Genomic DNA, 11,270 nt, shown 5'->3' on the forward strand with positions numbered 1-11,270 from the left:
AAAATTGCGGTAAGTATTTGATATTACATTTTCCTTTTTTCCTGACAGCTCCATGTCAGCCTACTACTAGGTGTTCTCCACCCATACCCCCACCTGCAGGACATAACCCATAAATTGGACTCCCTCTCCCAGGCCGGGGTTATGTCGTTAGATTTCTGCACCTGGGTGGGAGTCTGTGCTGGCATGGAACTCATCAGGAAAGGAAAATTGCGGTAAGTATTTGATATTACATTTTCCTTTTTTTCCTGACAGCTCCATGTCAGCCTACTACTAGGTGTTCTCCACCCATACCCCCACCTGCAGGACATAACCCATAAATTGGACTCCCTCTCCCAGGCCGGCGTTATGTCGTTAGATTTCTGCACCTGGGTGGGAGTCTGTGCTGGCATGGAACTCATCAGGAAAGGAAAATTGCGGTAAGTATTTGATATTACATTTTCCTTTTTTCCTGACAGCTCCATGTCAGCCTACTACTAGGTGTTCTCCACCCATACCCCCACCTGCAGGACATAACCCATAAATTGGACTCCCTCTCCCAGGCCGGCGTTATGTCGTTAGATTTCTGCACCTGGGTGGGAGTCTGTGCTGGCATGGAACTCATCAGGAAAGGAAAATTGCGGTAAGTATTTGATATTACATTTTCCTTTTTTTCCTGACAGCTCCATGTCAGCCTACTACTAGGTGTTCTCCACCCATACCCCCACCTGCAGGACATAACCCATAAATTGGACTCCCTCTCCCAGGCCGGCGTTATGTCGTTAGATTTCTGCACCTGGGTGGGAGTCTGTGCTGGCATGGAGCTCGTCAGGAAAGGAAAATTGCGGTAAGTATTTGATATTACATTTTCCTTTTTTTCCTGACAGCTCCATGTCAGCCTACTACTAGGTGTTCTCCACCCATACCCCCACCTGCAGGACATAACCCATAAATTGGACCCCCTCTCCCAGGCCGGGGTTATGTCCTTAGATTTCTGCACCTGGGTGGGAGTCTGTGCTGGCATGGAGCTCATCAGGAAAGGAAAATTTCAGCCTCCCACTGGCGATTAACTAGATAACCAGGGACGGCTGCATAGCCGTGGTGGGAACGGCCATGCATTTAGCAAGGCCTCAGTCTCAAGTGTTAGCCACAACACCCACGCAAGAAGCCTATTTAAGGGTCCGTAAAGTGGTTTCTGCACCTGGGGAGCAACAGGTGGTCGGCCACAAGTTTATTGCACCTGGGTAAACTGATTGGTCCTGCGAGGTGAGGAGGAAAAGGAAGGAACGCCGGCCTGGGAGAGGGAGCCAAATTTATGAGTTAGGTTCTGCAGGTGGTGGTATTGATGGGGCATACTCAGTGGTAGGCCGACGTGGAGCTCCTCAGGAAATATGAGTTTGAGGTTTGCAAATCCTGTTTTTATGTACATTTTACACAGCGCCCCAACTTTTTTTGGAAATCGGGGTTGTACAATTTCATGCCTAATGGGGTTTGTGTTTGTCTCCTAGTTCCATCCAGATCTCGCGGAAGGGCTGGCACATGCTCCTCAACCTCTGCTTCCACATTGCCATGACCTCAGCTGTGTTTGCTGGAGGAATTACACTCAGCGGATATGTGATTGTGTGCCAGGCTGTGAGTGTTCTCATTACAATGAGGCTTTGTACACTAGTTGTAACACACATTTCTAAATATTGGGTGACGTTCAATGCTGGTAAAGAAGCCATCCAGTGGTTGATGGAATCAGTACAGGGCCCCTGGGCAAGAACAGCTTTTGCCCCTTCCTCCATTCATCATAGGCTCCATTCGGACTTGTGCGACTCTAAAGTTGCACCGACTTTGGAGTGCAGCTTTGATACAACTTTAACGCAACTTGGGATTCGTGCAACTTGGATAAAACTTTGGCTTTGACCAGTGATAATGAACAACTGTTGCGTTGTACAGTGTAACATTCAGGAACTTTTGAGTGTTGACGTTGAAGTCTATGGCCCCCAAGTTGCATGAAAGTTGGACCAAAGTGCACTGTATTGTCAATAGTATTAGGACGTCTGCCTTTACACACACATGAACTTTAATGGCATCCCAGTCTTAGTCCGTAGGGTTCAATATTGAGTTGGCTCCGCCCTTTGCATCTATAACAGCTTCAACTCTTCTGGGAAGGTCCATAAAGACTTGGATGACCTAGTCCGTAGGGTTCAATATTGAGTTGGCCCGCCCTTTGCATCTATAACAGCTTCAACTCTTCTGGGAAGGTCCATAAAGACTTGGATGACCTAGTCCGTAGGGTTCAATATTGAGTTGGTCCACCCATTGCGGCTATAACAGCTTCAACTCTTCTGGGAAGGTCCATAAAGACTTGGGTGACCTAGTCCGTAGGGTTCTATATTGAGTTGGTCCACCCATTGCGGCTATAACAGTTTCAGCTCTTCTGGGAAGGTCCATAAAGACTTGGATGACCTAGTCCGTAGGGTTCTATATTGAGTTGGCCCACCCATTGCATCTATAACAGCTTCAACTCTTCTGGGAAGGTCCATAAAGACTTGGATGGCCTAGTCCGTAGGGTTCAATATTGAGTTGGCCCGCCCTTTGCAGCTATAACAGCTTCAACTCTTCTGGGAAGGTCCATAAAGACTTGGATGACCTAGTCCGTAGGGTTCAATATTGAGTTGGTCCACCCATTGTGGCTATAACAGCTTCAACTCTTCTGGGAAGGCCGTCCACAAGGTTTAGGAGATGTGTCTATGGGAATGTTTGACCATTCTTCCAGAAGAACATTTGTGAGGTCAGGTACTAATGTTGGACGAGAAGGCCTGGCTCGCAGTCTCCACTCTAATTCATCCCAAAGGTGTTCTATCGGGTTGAGGTCAGGACTCTATGCAGGCTAGTCAAGTTCCCCCACCCAAAATTCACTCATCCCTGTCTTTATGGACCTCATGAAAAATAATCACACATATGACAATATAGACTTACTCAGATTGTAGAAACGGGCCCCTAAGTGCCAGAGGGCCTTTGTATGAGTGTAATATGCCCTGAACTATCTACTGTCTAAAGTTCTGACCAGAAGGACTTGTCACCAGACTCTTGTGTTTGCTCTCAGGTCAGCGTCATCCTGCATTACTCATCATTGTCCACCCTCCTATGGATGGTCCTAAAGGCCAGAGTCATCTATAGGGAGCTGACCCCTAAGCCTCAGCCCCAGCAGGAAGGAGAGGCCGTCCAGACCCCCAACAGACCTATGCTCAGGTAAGAAGCCACCATGGCCTCCTATGGGTTCTTCTCCTTCCCATAACTCCAGATCTATACTGTTATAGGAGCACCCCGTGTACTTCTGGTCTGGATGTTCTGATGCTTCTCTTTTTCCTCAACCCCTTTTTATCATCTAGGGTGGATAGAATGCAGATTTAATAAACCCGGAGCACATTTGTAAAGCAATTTAAATTGAAACTAAACTGTATCCAGGGGCGGACTGACCATTGGGCCACTCGGGCACTGCCCAATGGCCCCATGCCACTAGGGGGCCCCATCAGGGTTGCCAGCCTCAGTAAAACCAGGGACAGTATGTAAAAATCTGTGTTTTTTTTACATCTGTCTCTGAAATGTCCCTTACCGACATCCTTTTGGTCTAAAAATCCAGAGATTATAGCTGCCCCACCTCTCCAGTACCTTCTCAGCCAATAGAAACATGTCTGTGTATACTGTGTGATTGTATACTGTGTGTGTGTGTCTACTGTGTGGCCCTATAATCTCTGATTGCCGGGGGGCCACATGAGTTGTCAATCCGCCCCTGACTGTATCTGAGCACCAGCTATTGTGGAAACGCGGTTTGATTCATCTTCGACCACTTCAGCGCCCGGAAGAATTGGCTGCTGAATGACCGGGCCATTTTTTCCGCTTTAACTGACAATTGCGCGGTCGTGCGACGTGGCTCCCAAACAAAATTGACGTCCTTTTTTTCCCCCCCACAAATAGAGCTTTCTTTTGGCGGTATTTGATCACCTCTGCGGTTTTTATTTTTTTGTGATAAAAAACTAAAAAATGAGCGACAATTTTGAAAAAAAAACCACAATATTTTATATTTTTTGCTATAATAAATGAAATAAATGTAAAAAAAAATAAATACATTAAAAAAAAAAAAAAAGATTTCTCAGTTTAGGCCGATACATATTCTTCTACATTTTTGGTAAAAAACAAAACAAAAAAAACGCAATAAGCGCATATTCAATATTATTATTATTATTATTATTTTTTTGTAGTTGAACTGGATGGACTTGTGTCTTATTTCAACCTGACTAACTATGTAACTATATTGATTGGTTTGCACAAAAGTTATAGCATCTACAAAACAGGGGATAGATTTTTGGCATTTTTATTATTATTTTTTTCTACTAGTAATGACGACGATCTGCGATTTTTATCGGGACTGCGACATTACGGCGGACACATCGGACACTTTTGACACATTTTTTGGCACCATTGTCATTTATACAGCGATCAGTGCTATGAAAATGCACTGATTACTGTAAAAGTGTCACTGGCAGGGAAGGGGTTAACACTAGGTGGGGGGGGCGATCAAGGGGTTAAATGTGTTCCCTAGTGTGTGTTCTAACTGAAAGGGGAGATGGGACTGTCTTGGAGAGATGACAGATCGCTGTCCATACTTTGTATGAACACACGATCTGTCTCTTCTCCCCTTACACACAAAGTTTCCGTTTCTCGCTGTGTCGCGAGTGATCGTGGTTAGCCCGCCGGGCACTCGCATCGGCTCCGGGGGGCGAGTAGCGGGCGCGGACGCCCCTAGTGGCCACAGGGCAATGCGACGTAGCATAACGTTGTTTCGCCCAGCCGTGCCATTCTGCCGCAGTAAAACTGCAGCGGCTGATCGGCGAGTGGTTAATATTCAAAGTAACCCCATCCATTCATCTGTCTCCATGCTTTATTTTATTGAGAAATCACTTTGAAGCCCCCCCCCCCCCCCCCACTCTAGCGTTTCTAGCTACAGCCATCTTGAGTAAGGGCAGATGATTCGTGTAGCATTTAATTCCAGTAATCCATCTGCCCTTAGCTCAGGCATGCAGGCAGGTGTGTGTGCTTAGCCGAGAAAGCCCCCCCCCCCCCCCTCCTCCCATTAATACTCCTGGAATATGTGACATTATTTTGGCTTAGGCCAGAAACCCACTGAAGAAATGTAAAAAATAAAGAGTAAAACAAGTAGATATAATATGGTTTTCTATTTATTTACTAATTCTAGCAGCATAAGGATTAAGAAATAGTTCACGTTGAGTGAGAGAGTTTGGTTCCAGTGTAAATAAATAAATGGGGGGTGGGTTGCGCTATGGAACCTTAAGAGTGAATAAAAGTGTAAAGGTAAGAGCAGCCTCTATTGATTTCCACCCGGGGGTGGAAAGGTGCAGAAACAAAGGGAAATAATAGATGTGGCGCTATACCTATATGTGGGGGTTACCAATAGGTTGGTATATAAAATATGTGAACAAAAGTGTGCTAAATGTGTTAGTCAATTTTCACATGTGTGAGAGTAATTCCTAACGTGCTGGTTAGTTTTGGGTAGAGATAATATATATTTACCAGCGTGCTGGTTCAAAAACCAAAATTATAAAAAAACAAAAAACAAAAATACAAAAAATATCCAAAAATAATAAACACAAAATGCACAACAGTTGCAATAGATCACGGTATGGCAAATCCTGTGACTTTCTTATGCTATACTTATCTCTATAGCAATATGCAATGCTAAAGTGCAAGTGCGAATAAATTCATATAAAACAGAAAGTTGGGACTAGGTGTGGTACCTGGTAAAATGACCGTGAGAAAAATATAATAAAGTGCCAAAAGATAATAAAATATCACAGTGGTAGTATAAACTGGTATTAAGTCTGCTAGTGATGCTATATAAAAATTAATAAAATTAATATGAAACCTAAATACCATACACATAAAGCATAAATGTAATAAAATAATAAAATAATATAATGCAAAGGATTAGAATAAAATAAAGATAGAAATATGCAAAAAACGTGCAAAAAATAGTGCAAAAGATGTGCAAAAAATGCAGGCAAATTGTAAACATTAGACGTGATGGAGCAAGTCTCTATTAGGTGGCGGAAAAATCCGCAGGTGCAAAAAGGAGGGGAGTGATGTTTTCCAATCGTGTTCTTCACATTCGGTGGCTTAAAAGGGTATTAAATTATTATGCTCTCACCGGAAGGAGGACCCCATCCGGGGTGGATCAACTTTCACAATATTAGCTATTGTGCGGCTCTCTGGCTTCCTTCAGCTGTAAAGGTTAGGGATCCCTCGTTCCTCCGTGAGTGCAATATGCCACGTTTATATAGAGTAGAGAAGAGGCACATCCATAGTGTGATACCGTTTTAAAAATTTGTTTATTGCAGCAAATAGGTAAAAAATAGGTAAAAAATACTCACAAACAAGTAGTTTAAAAGTGCGGTAGTGTGTACAGCTTTAAAATTCCCGCTCTGCAATCTCCGTCTGAGCTCGAGGTGTACGCTGCCTGGCCACGCCCTACGCGTTTCGTCACACGGACGTCATCTGGAGCTCAAGGTGTACGCTGCCTGGCCACGCCCTACGCGTTTCGTCACACGGACGTCATCTGGAGCCCAGATGACGTCCGTGTGACGAAACGCGTAGGGCGTGGCCAGGCAGCGTACACCTCGAGCTCAGACGGAGATTGCAGAGCGGGAATTTTAAAGCTGTACACACTACCGCACTTTTAAACTACTTGTTTGTGAGTATTTTTTACCTATTTTTTACCTATTTGCTGCAATAAACAAATTTTTAAAACGGTATCACACTATGGATGTGCCTCTTCTCTACTCTATATAAACGTGGCATATTGCACTCACGGAGGAACGAGGGATCCCTAACCTTTACAGCTGAAGGAAGCCAGAGAGCCGCACAATAGCTAATATTGTGAAAGTTGATCCACCCCGGATGGGGTCCTCCTTCCGGTGAGAGCATAATAATTTAATACCCTTTTAAGCCACCGAATGTGAAGAACACGATTGGAAAACATCACTCCCCTCCTTTTTGCACCTGCAGATTTTTCCGCCACCTAATAGAGACTTGCTCCATCACGTCTAATGTTTACAATTTGCCTGCATTTTTTGCACATCTTTTGCACTATTTTTTGCACGTTTTTTGCATATTTCTATCTTTATTTTATTCTAATCCTTTGCATTATATTATTTTATTATTTTATTACATTTATGCTTTATGTGTATGGTATTTAGGTTTCATATTAATTTTATTAATTTTTATATAGCATCACTAGCAGACTTAATACCAGTTTATACTACCACTGTGATATTTTATTATCTTTTGGCACTTTATTATATTTTTCTCACGGTCATTTTACCAGGTACCACACCTAGTCCCAACTTTCTGTTTTATATGAATTTATTCGCACTTGCACTTTAGCATTGCATATTGCTATAGAGATAAGTATAGCATAAGAAAGTCACAGGATTTGCCATACCGTGATCTATTGCAACTGTTGTGCATTTTGTGTTTATTATTTTTGGATATTTTTTGTATTTTTGTTTTTTGTTTTTTTATAATTTTGGTTTTTGAACCAGCACGCTGGTAAATATATATTATCTCTACCCAAAACTAACCAGCACGTTAGGAATTACTCTCACACATGTGAAAATTGACTAACACATTTAGCACACTTTTGTTCACATATTTTATATACCAACCTATTGGTAACCCCCACATATAGGTATAGCGCCACATCTATTATTTCCCTTTGTTTCTTGGTTCCAGTGTAAGGCTCGGTTCACACAACTGCGACCTGAAAGTCGGGCGACTTATGGTGCACCTTTTCCAGGCGACTTGAGTACTACTTTGATGCGACTTGGAAGGGAGGGAGGGGCTACACCGCAGGGAATGCCTGAGTATTCTTCCTGTAATGTCAGATCCAAATAACATCAATATAGATGAGGATCCGACTTCCATTAAACTCTATGGGCACAAGTTGGATAGAAGTCGCCATGGAGTAGTACAGGAGCCTTTTCTAATGCTAATTCTCTGCTAATTAAGACGGCTCTCATTGACTAACATGGGATTTCACATGTCATGCGACCTGGGCTCTCCCACGTCGGATCCCAAGTCTCGACAGTGTGAACCGAGCCTAGAGGGGTGTATTTTAGACATGTGCAAAAGGAAAAAATTCGTTTAGTTTCATTTCGTTTTCATTCGTTAAAGCGGGGGTCCGCCGGGACTCCGCGTTTTTTTTTTTTTTTTAAAGTCAGCAGCTACAAATACTGCAGCTGCTGACTTTTAAAATAGTGACACTTACCTGTCCAGCGCGTCCGCGATGTCGGCACCCGAAGCCGATCTCTCGATCGTCTCTCGAGTGCTGCCGCCGCCATCTTGGGTATGGGAATCAGGAAGTGGAGCCTTTCGGCTTCATTTCCCGGTTCCCTACTGCGCATGCGCGAGCCACGCTGCGCAATGAGGACGGTCCCCGCTGCCTCTGGGATCTGTGTGTTTCCCAGCAGGCAGCGGGGCACTTGCGGAAGGGGGCGGGCACTTGCGGAAAGGGGCGTAATCTACGCCCCTTTCCGCAGAGAGCTAGCCCGGAAGTGGGTGCAGTTACCTGGATTATCCAGGGAACTGCACCCCCTCCCCCCTGAAAGGTGCCAATTGTGGCGCCGGAGGGGGGGAGGATTCCGATGAGCGGAAGGTCCATTTTAGGGTGGACCTCCGCTTTAATTCATTAATTTCGTTTAGTTATATTCGTTAACTTCCTTAAATTCGTTTTCGGATTTCGTTTAGTTTTCTACCGAATTCGAAAAATCGGCCACATTCGAAAATATTTCAACCAAATTCGAAAATATTTCTACCGGATTGGACATTATTTCAACCGCATTCGAAAATATTTTGTGACCCGACTTTAGGGCCATGTATCTCGGGGTCACTTGGTGCTAGAAACTCCCAATTTGGATATGTTGTAGGGCTAGTACTATTGTGTTTGCATACCAAATTTGGGGTTTCTATCTATAAGTGGCCCCGAGATATGTGGCCCCAAAATCGGGTCGCAAAATGTCATTCTCTGCTGCAGAAAAGTGCTTGACATTTTGCGACCCGATTTTGGGGCCACATATCTCGGGGCCACTTATAGATAGAAACCCCAAATTTGGTATACAATAGTACTAGCACTACAACATATCCAAATTGGATTGGAGTTTCTAGCGCCAAGTGACCCCGAGATAAATGGCCCTAAAGTCGGGTCACAAAATATTTTTGAATGCCGTTGAAATAATGTCGAATCATGCTGAAATCATTTAGTACTTCGGCTCAAATACAATACAACACCCTTCTAACTCACTTCTCAGGAATGCACTTTGCCAGTAATCCAACCTCCAGCACAAAATTAATTAGCTGATTGGATTATAAGATTTACTTTGAGCCAAACTTTTGTTTCATCTTTAAAGAATTACCAAAACCTATTTGAATTCATTCGTTATATTTCTTTTGTATTCGTTGTAATTCGTTATTTTTTTATTCGGACATTCGGATGCATCCAAATGTCCGAAAGATGCAAAATTCGGCCAAATTTTGATTCGTTACGAAACGAATTGCACAAACCTAGTGTATTTATAAAAAGAAATTGCATAGACATTCTGGGCAAAAACAAATGTTCTTTAGACTATTTTGTATTTTGACTGATTGTTTTTTTTTTTTTATTATTGTGGGAAGAAGTAAAATATCACATTATGACCATTGATTACATTCATTTGCCAATTCCCTCTAGCGTTCTCTAGATGTGTTACATTCCCTCTAGCATTATCTAGAATTGTTACATTCCCTCTGGGCCGGTTCACACAGGGGGCGACACGAGGCGACACGACTTGCCGTGCCGCGACCTGACAAGTCGCCTCTGTTCTGTACTACGGAACTGTTCTAAGAGGAGCGACTCGAGTCGCTCCGACTTAGAAAAAAGGTTCCTGTACTACTTTTGGGCGACCTCGGGCGACTTGCATTGACTTCTATACAGAAGTCATTTGCAAGTCGCCGCTGAGGTCGCGGCACGGCAAGTCGTGTCGCCTCGTGTCGCCCCCTGTGTGAACCGGCCCTCTAGCATTATCTAGAATTGTTACATTCCCTCTAGAGCACAGGTGTCAAACACAAAGCCTGCAGGCCGAATCTGGCCCTCCAGGCCATTTCATGTGGCCCTCACACCTCTCCTGCAGCTGAATTGTTACATTCCCTCTAGCATTCTCTAGAATTGTTACATTCTTTCTATAGTTTTCTAGAATTGTTACATTCTTTCTATAGTTTTCTAGAATTGTTACATTCCATCTAGCATTCTCTAGAATTGTTACATTCTTTCTAGAGTTTTCTAGAATTGTTACATTCCCTCTAGAGTTTTCTAGAATTGTTTCATTCCCTCTAGCATTATCTAGAATTGTTACATTCCCTCTAGCATTCTCTAGAATTGTTACATTCCCTCTAGAGTTTTCTAGAATTGTTACATTCCCTCTAGCATTATCTAGAATTGTTACATTCCCTCTAGCATTCTCTAGAATTGTTACATTCCCTCTAGAGTTTTCTAGAATTGTTTCATTCCCTCTAGCATTCTCTAGAATTGTTACATTCCCTCTAGAGTTTTCTAGAATTGTTACATTCCCTCTAGAGTTTTCTAGAATTGTTTCATTCCCTCTAGCATTATCTAGAATTGTTACATTCCCTCTAGCATTCTCTAGAATTGTTACATTCCCTCTAGAGTTTTCTAGAATTGTTACATTCCCTCTAGCATTATCTAGAATTGTTACATTCCCTCTAGCATTCTCTAGAATTGTTACATTCCCTCTAGAGTTTTCTAGAATTGTTACATTCCCTCTAGCATTATCTAGAATTGTTACATTCCCTCTAGCATTCTCTAGAATTGTTACATTCCCTCTAGCATTATCTAGAATTGTTACATTCCCTCTAGCATTCTCTAGAATTGTTACATTCCCTCTAGAGCTTTCTAGAATTGTTACATTCCCTCTAGAGTTTTCTAGAATTGTTACATTGTATCTCTCGTTAAAAAGACACATATATTGCCTATGCTCCTCAGCTCCATCCAGTGGTCATAATGCTGTTCCCTCATCTTCATAGTGTATCTCTTGTGTACTTTACAGCTTTTACCTGATTGCTGGAGGAATTCCGCTTATCATTTGTGGGATCACCGCTGCCGTGAACATCAACAACTACAGGGACAACAGTCCTTAGTAAGTTTCCTGTCACTTGAGAAGATTTACAAAGTGTGTGCT

At 43.0% G+C, this 11,270-nt stretch overlaps 1 protein-coding gene across 2 annotated transcripts in view; it reads left to right on the forward strand.

The window, feature by feature from the left end:
• The window catches only part of ADGRA2 (adhesion G protein-coupled receptor A2), a 367,830-nt gene that overhangs the window by 340,345 nt on the left and 16,215 nt on the right, over nt 1–11,270 (forward strand). For both annotated transcript variants that reach the window (XR_013276532.1, XM_077484825.1), the window contains exons 16-18: nt 1,485–1,608; nt 3,071–3,216; nt 11,139–11,228. Coding sequence is in view for 1 of the 2 variants with exons in the window: in XM_077484825.1 (XP_077340951.1) it covers nt 1,485–1,608; nt 3,071–3,216; nt 11,139–11,228 (360 nt within the window). In the remaining variant the exon portion in view is untranslated. The remainder of the gene's footprint in view (nt 1–1,484; nt 1,609–3,070; nt 3,217–11,138; nt 11,229–11,270) is intronic.

The sequence above is a fragment of the Lithobates pipiens genome, unplaced genomic scaffold (assembly GCF_037356315.1).
Source record: "Lithobates pipiens isolate NorthernLeopardFrog02 unplaced genomic scaffold, aLitPip1_a1.2 Scaffold_162, whole genome shotgun sequence".
NCBI classification, from domain to species: domain Eukaryota; kingdom Metazoa; phylum Chordata; class Amphibia; order Anura; family Ranidae; genus Lithobates; species Lithobates pipiens.